The sequence below is a fragment of the Lottia gigantea genome (assembly GCF_000327385.1).
Source record: "Lottia gigantea unplaced genomic scaffold LOTGIsca_147, whole genome shotgun sequence".
Lineage (NCBI taxonomy): Eukaryota > Metazoa > Mollusca > Gastropoda > Lottiidae > Lottia > Lottia gigantea.
The window spans coordinates 248,104-266,206 of record NW_008707746.1 but is presented as its reverse complement, the minus strand read 5'-3'; the positions used below and the strand labels follow the sequence as shown (position 1 = coordinate 266,206).

Genomic DNA, 18,103 nt, shown 5'->3' with positions numbered 1-18,103 from the left:
ATAAACATAAAATTTAAGAATTTTAAACTTGGCGAATAAGAGCTAGTAGATATACCTGGTGTCATAAATAACATAACAGGATCCTTACAAAATCCGATAAATCCAAAAAACTTAATAAATATGCAATAAACTTAGTTTTATGAATTTTCCAATTTTCTAGATTTTACAGGGATTCTGTTGTAACTTTATGACACCAGGTAAGTTTACTGATGAATATATACTCATATTGACCATTCTTGAGAATTAAATTTTATGTTTATTTTTAAGACGTAGTATCACTTTAAACAATTTTAAAGGCATATATAGTGGTCTAAATATTCACATAGCTAATCAAAATTAATTAAAATTGGACCGAACTTTTGTTCCATTTTTAATATAGCCAATTCAGTTAGGGGCTAACGACGGCCCTCTTGGCCATTCCTCTGTTTGATGACACCTTCAGCCAATCGAATTCTTGCCTTCTCCAACGATGGGATTTTGTGATGCAAACAAACGATGCATTCAGTGTCTAACGATTCTCGGAATACACCTTTTATAATCCCAGCGTTGGAGAGGACAAGAGTTTGATTGTTCGTCAGTTATGTTTTTATGAAGTTATAGACGAACCAGACGCTGTATTTTCATTTTTGAAAGTTATATAGACAGTTCGAATTGAAGGGAAGTGAATATTTAGACGACTATACCCCTTGGGTTTTTAAAAGTTTTTTTTATGTTATGTGAAATTACGTGAATGTAAACACAAATAAAATACGTAAACAATGTGGTTATTTTTTCATGTAGGCTATAGGCCAGGCCTGTGCAACCTTTCCGCAACGGAGGGCCACATTTGGGGGATACGAGTAGGCCGTGGGCCACGTAACAAACCATCAATGAATCATGGGATTAACAATGAGAAACATGCAGTTTTCTCAAGTCATTTATTCAATAACGTATTTCAATGTGTATTTCAAATAACAGGCATATTTGACGTAAAATCACTGTTTCACACCTCGTTAACCTCGATTGGTTAGATTCATTTTGACGTCATACTTTGATATAACACTAACAGCGCGGATATAACGGGTTTCGATATCAGAATAGGCAGCGACAATCTGTGAGCCACACCGACAGTGACAAGAGCAAACGAAGTATTTGCTCGCGGGCCGCATTCCCTCAAATTTTAATGACGCCGCGGGCTGCGCGAAATCATCTCGCGGGCCGCAGTTGTCCCGCGGGCCGTAGGTTGCACAGGCCTGCTACAGGCTACTCATGAGTTAGTTTCCCAGCCATTTGCCGGACAGGCCAAGTCCTTTGGCATAAAATTCATTTTCTTGTAACAGTTGCAGCTAAGTGGACACAATATATAATTCCATATGACAAGTTACAAAACTTGGAAACCCTATGGAGAATTCACCAAAATGTTATCTCGGTAATTTGTTATTGTTAAAGATGGGTTTCCTTATTTTTTAGTGTTAAATTAAGCAAACTATTTGATTAATTGGTGTTTCTAATGAATTATCGTGTATTCTTAATCATATCATTTAGTTCTTATTGCATATGATTAAGAGTTTTAACCCATCATAAATGTTCATGTAATTACAGTCTGGATAAACTAAAAAAAAAAGAGTTTCCGACCTTTCTTGATCGGCCACTCATTGGAATTCTGTTGGTCATTCTCTTCTAATTTAGCTAATTATGAATTAATTATGGACATGTGAGACAAACTGGTATTTTTCCAAGTCATTAGAACATCTCTACTTTCTATTCATATAAGTATTAGCATTTTCATTTTCATAAATGAAAATAAGGGAACCTATCTTTAACTGTTCGTTCAATAAAACATTTTCCCCTATCATAGAGCTAAATACACTTTGGAAAGTTATAGGTAGAGTTTCTTGCAGGAAAGAAAGATCAAAGGTGAGTATTTCGAAATGGTTGAAAGGTAATATACACTTATTGCCACTCTACGAATAGGGGCGCGGATCCCTTTTTTAATTCGGGGGGAGGGGGGGGCCAGTGGCCTACGCAGGATTTATTCAAAAGGGTCGGACCGTAGGTGCAGAGTATAGCGGCATGAGGACGTTTCAGTTGAGCTGGTGACACCGTATCTTTATAGCTCTCAGAAATATTATGGAAAGAAAGGCACCTTCTAGCATGTCATGTTACTGAATTTCCAGTCATCCAGTGCGAATATGCGAACGATAAAATTCGCTACGTGTGCCCCTTCGTAATGACGCTTCTGTGAGTGGAGGTCCTGTCTCTCGACCATAAATTGTTCGAATAGTGAGCCATAGGCGCAAAATTTCGACACTTTGACGTTCTCGGATGCCAAATTGTGCCTATTTTACGTCCATTATAGCCACTCTACTCAACCAAGATATCACAGGATATCATGTCCCCCCAGGTTTTTTGACGAAGGGGGGGGGGGGGGGGGGGTCCCCCTGTCCCCCCGTGATCTGCGCCCATGCCTACGAATGGTTTTAACTCTGCCTTCCTTCAAAGTGAGTCTGTATAGTTGATAACATTATTTGGTGTTCTTGATCAATCCGATCAACAGTCTGTCAAGAGTTACGTCCCTTGGTATATAAAATATTTTCCAAACAGCCACTAATGACAAGGCCAAAAGAGTATTTACAACATATATTTTAATAGGCCATCAACAATTTCCATATAATTCAACGCTTGGAAATATCGTGCTACTTTTCACTCTACAAGGTCCAGGGTTCAATCCCGGCATAGGTCGAGATAATACCTTCGGATTTTTCAACCCAGTTTCCCCCTGTCAGTGATGCAGGTAAAAGGGGCTGACGTGGAAAAAGCGTCTAGTCGTTCGGATGGGACAATAAACCGAGGCCCCGTGTGCTACAGGCTGTGCACGTTAAAGATCCCTCGACAGTTGGAAGTCGAAAAAGAGCAGGCTAATGTCGCTGTCCTGACAAAATTTCACTCATCGCACCCGTCTTCATTAGCCCACATGGTGCAGAAAAGTAGGACGTAAAACTCCATTCATTTCATTTCTTTTTACTCTACATTGAGCAATTGTTTTTACGAAAGTCGAGATGGCAAAATAATTATCGGAAGTCAACTTCATTGTTTGGGTGCATTTTGTTTTTCATTTTAATCTTATTTATTGAAAAGTGTGTAGGTCTACTTGATGTAGATTATCCAATTCGACATTTCACCACGAGCTTCAGGATGAATTTCCAAACGTTTATAGGCTACTAAACACTGCATATAAAAGAAATAAAAACTTTAGTAATGTATTAGTTCATGGTAGATTAGAACCCCTTTCATCAACTCCCTGCATTGGAATTTGAGTTGAATTTTTTTTTTTTTTTGTAATCTTTACAGAAGTAATAATCTATGAATAATCTTCAGTAAAACATTCTGTTTGAATTGAAATAGTTTTCATGTTGAAATCCATAGTTTCTACTTGTGACCTAGGCCAGTGCTTCTATAGGAGAGTATCTTCTATATAACACCTATAACCACGATAACAAAATGCAAAATGGATAGAAACCGTCTGCTAAATCACTTACAACAAACATCAGCGAATTAAGTTTTCATTTGACAAGCTATCATCAGGACGAGGTGACATTCACACGGTAAAATATATTATATAAAAAAATCACGGTTCAGCTAATTTCAATCTCAATTGGGTCATAACCTGATGAAACTGGGTTGAAGAATGATGAAACTTGTTTAGAAAATAACAAACGTCCATAAACCGTAAGAAATATTCCATCACGTGACAGCCGTGTGAAAAGTTCACTGAACCTTATTTGGACAAAAATAGTCCATCAATCAAACTTTTTTAACTTTTGGGGTTTTAATCCATTTTTCTCTCAATTTTGAAATTGTCTTTGAAATATTCGATTATTTTAATAAATCGAGAGGTTTTGCTAAATTTTGTAACTTTGCTCAAAAGACGGATTACATTGATCCTTCCGCGACTGGTATAAATACTGAAAGTGTCGTCTGTCGATCTCATTTGGTTTTGAACAACTGTCAGTCAAGTAAGAAGAGGGAGTTACAAAATTTGTCAAAATGGTTATATCACTGAAAAAAGTTTTGATTAGTGATGAAATCGATGAAAAATGTGTGAACATTTTGAAAAAGAAGGGAGTTGAAGTGGTGAAAAATACCAAATTGTCAAAAGAAGAGCTGATAGCTGAAATTCCAGTGAGTAGCCTTGATTAAAATTAAAAAATATTTTTCAGCAAAAAAGAATAAGAAAAAAAAAAATAGGATTTATGTAGACATTGATATTCATTTGGCTTTTCGTTTGAATTTTTCTTTTTTATCTCTTTTCTGTTCCATTTATAGGCAAAGTTATTGTTTAGGCTTGAAATCTCTGGCCACATTGAGTTCTCAATTGAATTTTTTCTCTCATGTCACAAATATTCAAAATATGATTTTCATGTGCATACCTATTGTCATAGAATGCCTTTGGGTCCATGAATATATAAGTTTTGAAAATTTTGCACTTGAAATGAACACATTTCTCTCCAAGAAATTTCATGTGAAAATGACACATTTTGAACTGAAAATCTCCCTCCCTTTTGTTTTCAATGGTTGGCATTTTCATCAACCCAAAGACAATCAAAGACTCTCACAAAATGTGATTTAGAACTTGATGTGGCCAGAGATAGATTTTTTGGCCTGACTGCATATTATGCGAATTTGTCATAATGACTTTAAGGGTGTGTTCTGTTTTTTTGTAAAACATTTCCATTATCAATAATGTCATAAATTATACCTGAAAATATTTCTAAAGTGTGCTATTTATATGTATCTACATGATATGATAAAACTGACTTTATTTTAAAAGAGTAAATTAAAAAAACTGAGAGTAAAAATTGTTAATTAAGCAGTTTTACTTCGATGGCTTGTTATATTTAGTTCAAACCTTTAGAAAACGTAGGAGGCATATTTCTCTACAATTAGGCGTTATTTTACTCAAATCCATACAGTAGTTTTCTAACAGCTTGCAAAAAGCATAAGAACTTTGTTGCGATTTACGTGGACGTATAATGTCAGCACCCCTGTCCGTCCGTCTGCCAACATTTGCTTGTAAACGCTCTTAAAAACTAGATTTTTTGATGGAATCAAATGAAATTCCGTATATGTATACATATTCATAAAACAAAGATCAAGTTCGAATTTGAGCTATTTTCGACCGTTAGAAGCAGAGTTATAGCCCTTGCCCCAAAATCTTGAATATGCTATTACTCTCTTAGTTTTCAACCGATTTTGATGAAACTTAAAATGGATGTTATTGGACCTAAATCGAAAGGTTTGAGAAAGTTTAGTTTACTTCTGATTAAATTTAAGGCTTTTTCAAGATTTAGGCCTCTTATGACAGTTTTGAGGAGTTATCGCCCTTTATTAACCTCTATATAGCAAGTGATTCTATCAACATAATTGCTCGTAAACACTCTAAAAACTAGAGTGTTTGAAGGAATCAAATGAAATTCGGTATGTGCATACATATTCATGACACGAAGGTCCGTCGGTCCGTCATCATTTGCTTGTAAACGCTTTAAAAACTAGAGTGTTTGATGGAATCAAATGAAATTCAGTATGTGTATACATATTCATGAAACAAAGGTCCGTCGGTCCTTCAACATTTGCTTGTAAACGCTCTAAAAACTAGAGCAAAAATATTGTTCGACTTACAAGGGACATAAAAATGTTAAGACAATAATTTTTTGCTCTGTAAAGTTGCTTAGAATTCTTTTTCAATTTCAAATCAAGCTTATGAAGGCCTTTCCTATGACTGAAATTTTCTCTCAGATAATTTTTGGCTTCTTATATAGACCATTTTGGTAATAAAGGCATATCCTGTAATTTATTTTGTAGCGTTGCTATATATATAATGGTCACTATTGTTAGAATGGTCAAGCTACAGGACAAATATTATATGACAGTCTTACTAATATAAAGTTGACTAAGCCTAGTCCTATAACTGGACATTGGTCACTATTGTTTTGTGTTAGTGACCACTGGCTAATAATGTTGACCTATGTAAACTCATAAATCCAAAAGTAGCTATTCATATACTAGTAGTAAAAAAAGAGAACATTATTAGAGCTCCCACATTTCATAGAGTTTAGTAGGAGATACAACTCCAAGTGCTATTTCATTAGCAAGGGAAGGGTGTAAAACTCCTTTTTTCACCTGATTAAACTCTATTCCAATCGATTAGCTAAATGATGTACAGAACAGTAGAATGTAAAACTCCATGTCAATATTCCAATAATATTTAGGTTGTTAAAGGGATAGATGAGCTTTTTTTTTTTTTTTGACCAATCGTACCTTAATCTCAGAAACTAGCTAAGTCAATCAGTTACATATTAGACATCGATCTTTAAAGTGATACTACGTCTTAGAATGAATATAAAATTTAAGCTCTCGAAATGGTCAATATGAGTATATATTCATCAGTGAACTTACCTGGTGTCATAAAGTTACAACAGAATCCCTGTAAAATCTAGAAAATTGGAAAATTCATAAAACTAAGTAATTATTTAAAAAAAAAGCTTAATCGTGATATTAAACGTTTTTCAATAGTTAATTACATATTTATGGATAATTACTAAGTATTTTGGATTAATCGGATTATATAAGGATCCTGTTATGTTATTTATGACACCAGGTATATCTACTGGCTCTTATTGGCCAAGTTAAAAATTCTTAAATTTTATGTTAATTCTAAGACGTAGTATTCCTTTAAGCAGTATTCCTTTAAGCGTGTTCATTTGATCAAGGATGTCAAGCTCCACTCCAAGTCCAATTTGTACCTACTGATCTGTAGGATGCAAATATAATTGTAGTTCTTTTTTCGTTCCAGAAATATGATGGTTTAATAGTTCGTTCAGCAACAAAAGTGACAGCAGACGTCATCTCAGCAGCAAGTAATCTGAAGATTATCGGTCGTGCTGGAACTGGGGTTGATAATATTGACTGTAATGCTGCCACACAAAGAGGGATTATTGTTATGAAGTAGGTAGAAAGTCCAAATCATTCAATGATAAAGTTTCCAATTCGCAATAGTTGGCATAAGCTGTGATCCCTTGTTGGTAATCAAAAAAGAGTAAGCAAAAATTGCTTCATTCCAAACTGTATAGCTATACCCATGTCCTTTAGCCCCATTAGTGTTAGGAACAAAACACAAGATAACATTATGGTATATAACACACTTCTTTAAGGTGGTTTTCCACGGGACTATTTTTTTCGTGCGAAGCGAAATTTTTCGTCGCAAAATAAAAGCACTCGACGAATCTTGAGTTACACTGTTATCGAAGATCGATGTTATCACTATTTTAACGTCCTTGCCCATCAGCGACAAAATGGCGGCATTCAACAAAGCCCTACTATTAAACTAGCGTTTATATTAACTAGTTCTAATTATTTTCCAGATTTTGTTTTATTTCCTCTGAATCCAAAGAAATTTGTTTGAGTTTGTTGGGACTGATAAGTCGGCTATGCCGTTTTCTGCCATCTTTTGACGTTGATGCTGTAAGCCAAAATTTTCGCATCTAATTGGATAAGCTAATGTGCGAAAAATTTTGTCGCGTAAAAGTAGAACCTATTCCTATTTCTTTTGCGATCGTCATGATTTTTTTCGCTGCAAATTCTAGTACTTCTTATCAATACGCATGCACCTGTACAAAAAAATCGCTTCGTGCAAAAAGAAAATTGTGTCCCGTGGAAATCAGCCTTTAATAAGGTTGGGCACGTAACGTTTCAACACAATATACACATGTCGTGCCCAACCTTATTAAAGAAGTGTGTTATATTCCATGATATTGTCTTGTGTTTTGTGATATGTACTCCTCGCTTCTATATGTCGTTCTAATCTTACAGTATCAGGAAGATTTTAATACATTAAGATATTACCATTGGTGGAAATTTTCTCCATATTCAAAAGTAGTGGTTTTAGAATTTATTTTTATATATGTTTATTTTAGTACTCCAGGTGGAAATACCTTGAGTGCAGCAGAACACACCTGTGCCTTGATTGTCACCATGTCTAGGTAGGTAGATTATTTCTGTAATTCTTAAAGATGGGTTTCCTTAATGTTTTAGTGTCATATTAAGCAAACTATTTGACAAATTGGTGTCAATGAATTATCATGTATTCTTAATCATATCATTATGTTCTTATTGCATATAATTAAGAGTTTTAACCAATAACAAATGCTCATGTTTGTACAGTCTGGTAAACAAAAAAAAGACTTTTTGACCTTTCTTGACCGGTTACTCATTGGAATTCTACTGGTAATTCTCTTCTGATTTAGCTAATTATGAATTAATTATGGACATATGAGACAAACTGGTATTTTTCCAAGTCATTAGTAAAAGATTTTAACAAAATAAGCGTACAAATAGTTTTTTTCCGTTTTTCTCAAAGTAATTTCGCGTCATGTATTGTTATACGAGGTTTTAAGCGGTCACCCACGATATACAGTTTATGATAGCTTGACATTGTGAAGTTGCAATGTTAGCAGACTGATAGACAATTAGCTGTAAATATAGATTTTCTGTTATTGATATTTCATCATGCTTTTCTGCTATAGCAATACAACATTTTTTATAATCAATAATATGACAGCTGGTCTGTTGTCTAGTTTTGATCTGTAGATTTCTACAGTTGTTAAAGGGATTGTAAATAGATTTTCTGATTTATTTATGTGTACTGATAGCATTAATTTGCACCATTTCAATTTTCAATCAGACGTCGTCCTGTGGTTCCTGCAATTCCACTAAAACTAACTCAATTTGATGACGTCACTAATTGCGAATGGCCTTATGTGATAATGCATATTTTGTGATTAGTGTCATCAAACACTTAGTTTATGAAAATCACATGGTTAAGTCTGCCCATTTTCACAATGTCAAGCTGTTCGCTGAAGAAAGGCAGATATTAGAGTCAAGGTATAAGCTTAAAGTGATACTACATCTTAGAATTAACATAAAATTTTAGAATTTTAAACTTGGCCAATAAGAGAATATATTCATCAGTAGATATACCTGGTGTCATAAATAACATAACAGGATCCTTATATAATCCGATAAAACCAAAAAACTTAGTAATTATCCATAAATATGCAATTAACTATTGAAAAACGCTTAATATCAAGATAAAGTGTTTTTCAATAATTACTTAGTTTTATGAATTTTCCAATTTTCTAGATTTTACAGGGATTCTGTTGTAACTTTATGACACCAGGTAAGCTAACTGATGAATATATACTCATATTGACCATTCTTGAGAACTTAAATTTTATGTTCATTTTAAGACATAGTATCATAGTATAGCTTGACTTTGTGAAGTTGGCCCTACCCTTGATAATACAGGTCAATATACTTGTTATTTATTTACCTCCATTATTTTTGGGTTATTTTTCATATATTCAAAGGGATAGGCATTAGCTTTCCATTTCATTATCCAGGGTGAGTGAGTAAGATAAATTCTTGGACTTGCTTATTTAAAGGGGCATTCTGCTTTTTATGTAAAAAAAAAATTATTTTCAAAAACCCTGTATATTATTCCTGAAAAAGTATGCTATTTATATCTATGTATCTACTTGATCAAACTGTTTTAAAAGGGTTAAATAAAAACAGAGTATTAATTGTTAATTAAGCAGTTTGACCTAGTTTTAGTGTTTAGCTTTATAATGGCTCGATATTATTAGTTGAAACCTTTAGAATACGTAGGAGACATATTTCTCTACAATCAGTTTCCTAACAGCTTACGAAGCATAAAAGTTTACGTAAAAATTTTAATAGACCGTTTCTCCAGATTTTGGTGTATAGTTTTCACAAATTTGCACTAAAAATATCTTCGAAGGTGGAATTTTTCCTTTAAGGTGGTTGTATTTATAGAGCATATTTGGAATTATTTATATCATACTTGTGAAGAGTCTTTTGAAATATCGTTTTTACAACCAAATTAAAGATGGGTTTCCTTATTTTTTAGTGTCAAATTAAGCAAACTATTTGATTAATTGGTGTTTCTAATGAATTAGCATGTATTCTTTATCATATCATTATTTTCTTATATTGCATTTAAGTTTTAACCAATCATAAATTTTTCCTGTATGTACAATCTGGATAAACAAAAAAAGACTTTTTGACCTTTCTTTATCGGTCACTCATTGGAATTCTGCTGGTAATTCTCTTCTAATTTAGCTAATTATGAATTAATTATGGACATGTGAGACAAACTGGTATTTTTTCCAAGTTATTAGAACACCTCTACTTTCTATTCATATAAGTATTAGCATTTTGATTTTCATAAATGAAAATGAGGGAACCCATCTTTAAGCCCTTTATAAAGTGTTGCAAGTCATTTAGACAGCATCTAGCCCTTTATAAAGCCATTTGTAACTAAATGACTTACAACAAACATCACTTTGATTTTTAGAGAAATTCCTAATGCTGCCCAATCTATGAAAGAAGGCAAGTGGGACAGAAAGAAGTATATGGGAAATGAATTGAATGGAAAAACCCTCGCCATCATTGGACTCGGAAGAATTGGAAAGGAAGTGGCCTTAAGGATGCAGTCTTTTGGAATGACCGTAAGTGATTAGAAAACAGTATTTTCCAACTCTAAAATGTGAAGCACTTGTACTATGCAATAGAATAGAAACTGAAATTTTTGCAACAGCGGAATATTCTTGACATAATAGCAAAATTCAGTAAATTCTTTCATATTATGACCAATTAGGAATATAGCTTTAAATCTCATAATTCCCTCTTCTAGACCATTGGATTTGACCCGATAATTGGTGGAGATGTCAGTTCAGAATTTGATGTGGAGTGGATGAAACTAGAAGAGTTATGGCCCTTGGCAGACTATATAACTGTCCATACTCCTTTGATCCCTCAAACCAAAAGTAAGTTCGTGTAAGTGCTAATAATTTTTTTTTCTTTTCTTTTGTTCTTCTTTTGCAAGGACCAGTTATTTATGCTTTCATCAATGTCTGTGGTCCTGGGTAATAATAGGTGTAGATAATCTTTGATACACGCTAATTAATATTAGATTACAGCTTTCGGATATTTTAAGTCTCCATTGTAATCTAAGAGGTTTTTTACCAAAGCATAAAACCAGTTTCTTGATAGAATAAGGAATTGTGGGATATCAAACTTAAAATAGGGAAGTATGATAACCTCTTTAGCTTTCAATGTCCCACAATTCCTCATTTTATCAAGAAACTAGTTTTACATGACGTGCTTTTGATGCCACTGTTAAGCATCTCCCTCAGTTCTGATGTCCGTATTTTACAGATTTGATAAATGATGAAGTATTCAGTAAATGTAAGAAAGGTGTTAAAGTGATTAACTGTGCTAGAGGTGGTATAATAGATGAAGAAGGCTTATTCCGAAATTTAGAGACTGGTCAGTGTGGAGGAGCTGGGTTAGATGTTTTTGTCCAGGTATGAAGCGCTCTTAACAGCTTTCAATTTTTAATTTTACCATCTGCATATTCATAACTACCGTTTGTGGATATCCAATTAACATAGTTTTTATACGCCCATATCTCTCTATGTGGACATATGTTGTCGGCACCCCCGTCCGTCCGTCCAACATTTGCTTGTAAACGCTCTAAAAACAAGATTTTTTGATGGAATCAAATGAAATTTAGTATGTGTATACATGTTCATAAAACGAAGATCAAGTTTGAATTTGAGTTATTTTCGACCGTTAGAAGCAGAGTTATTGCCCTTGCCCCAAAATCTTGAATATGCTATTACTCTTAGTTTGATATCTCCAGATGACTAAACACTGTTGTTTATTTGATTCTCTTCCAGGAACCACCTACAGACTTTAAACTTATCAAACATCCTAAAGTCATAGCAACACCACATCTTGGTGCTAGTACCTATGAAGCTCAGAGTCGAGTTGCAGTGGAAATAGCAGAACAGTTTCTTGATCTCTCTGAAGGTCTCAAATTATTTGGTGCAGTGAGTATATCCAACAAAAACAAACCCTGTCTATTTGACCTGCATACCAAGTCTAATAAAATGTTAATTTTTCATTGTGAGGTACCTATTGATATGTATGGTCAAGAAAATGCCATAGCATTATATAAAATTCCTGATATTATTTTAGAAAATGTAGATTTGAAAACAATGGGAGAAAGGATTATTTCATAGCTCGTGTTATTCTGAAGCTGCCCTACACATTTGCCTAAATAAATATCTTGATTGCAGATAAATGCTCCAGCCTTAGCAAATGCTTTAAGTCCAGAAACTCAGCCATGGGTGCAACTAGCTGCAAGTCTGGGGTGCTTGTCACAGGCTATTTCAACTGGATCATCACCCAAACAGATCACTCTGACTGCCAGTGGTAAGTGCAAAAGTTTATTAAACCATTTGTATGTTCACACCACCTGAGGCTACTAGATCTTGTCAAATTTTTAAGATACAATTATTCAAAATTACCTCATTATTTTGTTTATTCATTTCGTATTTGACGGCCACCATGTGACAGCCTGCTCGGGTAAGCGCAAAACCGTTCGTTTACGCGCTTGCACTCCGCACGTCAAACAATGCTCGAGTAACATTGTCGTGGCAGCATGGCGCAAGTAATCGAACACGAAATAGATACCTAAAACAAGTGACTTACTTGTGTTGATGCTTTGAATTGGCCTGAAAGGTGCACATATATATCTTCTGAACTATGAATTATATATCGAGTATTATATGAAAATACATTCCTGATGCCATGGATTCTTTTATCAGTGTTATACCAGAAAATTGCCTATTCTATAGATCGGTTTGTTTTCCTTCCTAGGTGCAAGCTTACAATCTGGTGGATCATACCTTCCTGCTGCTTTTCTGTCTGGGTTTCTTCAGACTTCTGGTGCTGGTGATAGCAAAGTGAACTTCAATCTGATCAATTCTCCAGTAGTAGCTAAAGAAAGGGGGATTCAAGTCAGTATTTAAGTGGTTGTTACATAGTGTCATATTTAGCCCTCAAGGGTTTTTGACATCTTAAAGATGGGTTTCCTTATTTTTTAGTGTCAAATTAAGCAAACTATTTGATTAATTGGTGTTTCTAATGAATTATCATGTATTCTTAATCATATCATTATGTTCTTATTGCATACAATTAAGAGTTTTAACCAATCATAAACGTCCATGTATGTACAGTCTGGATGAACAAAAAAAAGTCTTTTTGACCTTTCTTGATCGGTCACTCATTGGAATTCTTCTAATAATTCTCTTCTAATTTAGCTAATTATGAATTAATTATGGACATGTAAGACAAACCGGTATTTTTCCAAGTCGATAAAACACCTCTACTTTCTATTCATATAAGTATTAGCATTTTCATTTTCATAAATGAAAATAAGGGAACCCATCTTTAATATATTAGACTAGTCTTCAGTTTTATGTTCTGAATCGTTCCAGAATGTTCTCAAATATCCTTTCTTGCTTGTTTTTCACTTTTGCATTGATCTTGTGGACTAGCCCAAAAACTCAGTCCTCTACGAATACATTTTAGAAAAACATATATTGGTCTGTTTTTTCAGGTGAATTTTAAAACTGAGAAGTCAGATGAAGAATTAGTAAAGGTGTCACTGGAAAGTGACGGACAATCGCTGGTGTTAAGTGGGACAGTGTCTGGGACCAGTCCAGTACTTGTCCAGATACAGAACTCTTGTTTCTCTCTACCCCCAGCTCTACAAGGTCCAATCTTACTCTACAGTGCTGACAATAATACTCAAGTTCTTCCCAAACTTACAGGTAAATACTGTATAATTGTTAATACACCTTAATGCATTTCCAGAACGAATCGTTTTAAAGTGATACTACGTCTTAGAATGAACATAAAATTTAAGTTCTCGAAATGGTCAATATGAGTATATATTCATCAGTTAACTTACCTGGTGTCATAAAGTTACAACAGAATCCCTGTAAAAGCTGGAAAATTGGAAAATAATTATTGAAAAACGCTTAATCTTGATATTAAGCGTTTTTCAATAGTTAATTGCATATTTATGGATAATTACTAAGTTTTTTGGATTTATAGGATTATATAAGGATCCTGTTATGTTATTTATGACACAAGGTATATCTACTGGCTCTTATTCACCAAGTTTAAAATTCTTCAATTTTATGTTAATTCTAAGACGTAGTATCACTTTAAGCGAATAGTTGGGTTGTTGTCTTTTACTGTCCCATGCACTTTTCCTGTCCACTTGTTGACCCTAAGATTCCCACCAAAATAACTAACCATCCAAATTGACGAATAATTGACCAATATTGTATAATCTCGGTCAGCTGTAATGTGAAGGGAAAGTGATAGGCAACGTTTCTTTAATAAGGTAAAATTGACCATTAATCGAATTCCAGGGCCAATTACCTCCTTTTAATTCAAAAGGGCTTTCAAGGCTGCCGTAAAAGTTTGTTGAGTCAGTACCACTGAGAAATGAAATGAAAATGAAATGAATGGAGTTTTACGTCCTACTTTTCTGCACCATGTGGGCTAATGAAGACGGGCAACGCCATGCAGGGTGCAATGAGGGAAATTTTGTCAGGACAGCGGCATTAGCCTGCTCTTTTTCGATTTCCAACTGTCGAGGGATCTTAAACGTGCACAGCCTGTAGCACACCGGGCTTCGGTTTATTGTTCCATCCCAGCGACTAGACACTTTTTCCATGTCAGCCCCTCTTACCTACCTCACTGACAGTTTGGAAACCGGGTTGAAAAATCCAAAGGTATTATCTCACTTATGGCAGGATTGAATCCTGGACTTTTAAGTTAGCGAGCAAGCGTCTAACTCACTGAGCCATCGCGGCATCCCAAGACCAAGTGTAGCTATATTCCACTACTGTACTTTTTCTATTACCACTGAATAAAATTGTGAAAACGGTTTAGCGATTATTTACATGATGAAACCACTAAACGAACACAGCTTGATAAAAACTAGACATATTTTCTCCTGCCAAATATATTTCAAGGTTAAGACTTGAGTGTTGCCAAAACTCAAGGTTTGTAAGATATAATTTTAAAAACTGTTTGCAATCTCCAAATGAAGCTTGACAAATCCAAATTTCAATTAAAGCCACAGAAGACTTGGGGTTATAGTGAAATTGACTGTTGAACAGTTTTTATGATTTTCTTTGGTTTAATTTCAAATTCTTCATACTTTTTTTCAGGGGAACTTCTTAAAGCTGGAGCACAGATTTCAAGTTTTGCTTCCTCAACACCAAACGGTCTGACATGGGGCTTGGTGAATCTAGCATTACCTATAAATAGCCAACTAGAGGGTGTTAAATCTGATTTAAAATCTTTAGTTCAACTTACTATTTAAGGTTCCATCCATTTCGAATTATCTCCCTTCACTTACCCTAAAAGGGTAACAAAAATTCACTTAAAGATGGCTTTCCATATTTTTTAGTGTCAAATTATGCAAACTATTTGATTAATTGGTGTTTCTGGTGAATTATCATGTATTCTTAATCATATCATTATGTTCTTATTGCATATAATTAAGAGTTTTAACCAATCTTAAATGTCCATGTATGTACAGTCTGGATAAACAAAAAAAGACGTTTTGACCTTTCTTGATCGGTCAGTCATTGGAATTCTGTTAGTAATTCTCTTCTAATTTAGCCAATTATGAATTAATTATGGACATGTAAAACAAACTGGTATTTTTCCAAGTCATTATTAGAACACCTCTACTTTCTATTCATATAAGTATTAGCATTTTCATAAATGAAAATAAGGGAACCCATCTTTAAGTTAACACATACTTAGTAATGTATATTTATTAGTTCAATTTGCCAATTCGGATTCTATTCCCCACTTAGCTTAAAAAGCTTGTTTTTTTTTCATATTTAGATTTTTAAAATACTCCGCATTCTACATGTTTTAATTCTGAGAAAATGCTCAATTTATTGAATTTTTATCCATGACTGTAATTTTTCTGCATTTAATTGTGTATGTAAATAATGATTATTGTGCATTTATTTTAGAGAAGGGTTATTTTTATAACCCCACATGGAAATTTGGACGTATATTGCGGTCGCCCCTGTCTGTCGGACCGTCAACATTTGTTGTGAACACAATAGAGACTTCAGTTTTCAACTGATTTTAATGAAACATGGTGTGATCATATATATTGAGGCGATAATTTGATCTATTTGGGTTATTGATATTGATTTTTAAAAATTTGGTGGAATTTCTCAGCATAAATAACTGGTAGTAAATATATATATCATTAAATTCAAACTAGTAAAATTTCTTTAATAAGAGAAAATTCATACTTTAGTCACTAAATACTGTTTTATCATTTCTGACAGCTGTCAGTGGGCGTATGTTACCTTGCCTGGCAAGCTATCTTTTCATATATTGTTGAAATATGGAGAATTTTGTGTTTGATTTTTGTTTTAAAAACTACTAATAGTATCATGATATGAAAGTGTAATATTTCAAAATCACAACAAGAAAATCGACCTATATCAACATTTATTTTCCTAAAAACAACGCACAGGCACACAACCGAGGATCACCCTCTTGAATTCAACTCAAGGTGATGTCTGGTGTTTCTATAAATAGACATCAGAAGAACAGTGGACAGAGGAAGCGATCGTTAACTTGTCATCTACCAACCAACCAACAGTGGACCACTCTCTGGAATATAGTCCAGAGTTTAGAGTTACGAAGATCCTTCGTCTACAATTGAATAACAAAATATCCAAAGAAACGGCCCTTTTTAGGGCCATCCCCATTATAGACCTTACCAAAGTTTCACTGAAGTGGTTTCAGTCACAAGTCTTCGGAGTTGTTTTCCAACAGTGGTCCAGTAATCAGTATTCTCTACAAAAAAATAAATTAAATTGTCTTTGAAAGTTGATCTGAGTGTTACGAAAAAGTAGCCTGAGTTGTCTTTAACATTGTTTCGAATCTAATTATGAATGGTTCGAGTTATCCCTTACAGTTTTTGAAAAAGGGGCCAGAGCCTTAAAGGGATACTACGACTTAGAATAAAATTTAAAAACTTTAAACTTCACCAATAAGAGCATATATTCATCAGTAGATATACCTGGTGTCATAAATAACATAACAGGATCCTTATATAATCCGATAAATCCAAAAAACTTAGTAATTATCCATAAATATGCAATTAACGATTGAAAAACACTTAATATCAAGGTTAAGCGTTTTTCAATAATTACTTAGTTTTATGAATTTTCCAGATTTTACAAGGGATTCTGTTGTAACTTTATGACACCAGGTAAGTTCACTGATGAATATATACTCATAGTCACCATTTCGAGATATGTTCATTCCAAGACGTAGTATCATTTTAACAGTGATCCTAGTTTTGAAAAAATGTGTATTTTGCCAAAGTAGAAAATGGTACAGTTGGAATATAACCATTAATCCCGCAATGTCGGGTGTCTTTTAAATTGTAAATGGTTTAATCTCTTAATATTCAGAATTGGGAGTTCCTCTTTTTTTTAGCGGTATTATAATATCGGAGCTCGTCACGTTTTTCGACTTAATCTTCATGGGTGTATCCGGGTTTCGCTTTAAAGTGATACTACGTCTTAGAATTAACATGAAATTTAAGAATTTTAAACTTGGCGAATAAGAGTCAGTATATATACCTGGTGTCATAAATAACATAACAGGATCCTTATATAATCCGATAAATCCAAAAAACTTAGTAATTATCCATAAATATGCAATTAACTATTGAAAAACGCTTAATATCAAGATTTAGCGTTTTTCAATAATTACTTAGTTTTATGAATTTTCCAGGGATTCTGTTGTAACTTTATGACACTTAATTCACTGATGAATATATACTCATATTCACCATTTCGAGATATGTTCATTCTAAGATGTAGTATCACTTTAACAAGTAGGCTAGGCTTAATACCAGGATATGTTAAATTTCTGTTTCGGTGTTTATTATCACTGTCGGCCGATTTTTATACGCCCACATGAATATGATTTAGGAAATTTAAGGAGTTAAATGCTATAAGTAAACTGATAGTTGAATGAGAGCTTTATCAAACTATTTAGAAACCGTGTCCCTTCAAGGTGTATACTGGTGCCTTGGAGTTCACATCTCTAAGTCTTACTACTTCGA

The 18,103-nt window shown here is 33.9% G+C and overlaps 1 protein-coding gene across 1 annotated transcript; it reads left to right on the top strand.

Moving 5' to 3' along the window:
• The first annotated feature begins 3,981 nt into the window (after positions 1 to 3,981).
• Positions 3,982 to 16,856, top strand: LOTGIDRAFT_200644 (hypothetical protein). Its single transcript, XM_009050219.1, has 11 exons — positions 3,982 to 4,161; positions 6,833 to 6,984; positions 7,953 to 8,018; positions 10,412 to 10,564; positions 10,750 to 10,883; positions 11,275 to 11,423; positions 11,799 to 11,951; positions 12,201 to 12,336; positions 12,784 to 12,923; positions 13,526 to 13,739; positions 15,156 to 16,856. Exons 1-11 carry the CDS (start codon positions 4,027 to 4,029, stop codon positions 15,308 to 15,310), a joined length of 1,587 nt encoding a protein of 528 aa, XP_009048467.1. The 5' UTR covers positions 3,982 to 4,026; the 3' UTR covers positions 15,311 to 16,856.
• The last annotated feature ends 1,247 nt before the right edge of the window (positions 16,857 to 18,103 follow it).

What these genes read in the sequence shown, in the direction of transcription:
- LOTGIDRAFT_200644 (XM_009050219.1), top strand. Translation starts at nt 4,027, where the DNA reads ATGGTTATATCACTGAAAAAAGTTTTGATTAGTGATGAAATCGATGAA. An exon ending in GGTTAGATGTTTTTGTCCAG is followed by an intron (nt 11,424 to 11,798) that starts GTATGAAGCGCT and finishes ATTCTCTTCCAG; the next exon opens with GAACCACCTACAGACTTTAA. An exon ending in GTCTCAAATTATTTGGTGCA is followed by an intron (nt 11,952 to 12,200) that starts GTGAGTATATCC and finishes TCTTGATTGCAG; the next exon opens with ATAAATGCTCCAGCCTTAGC.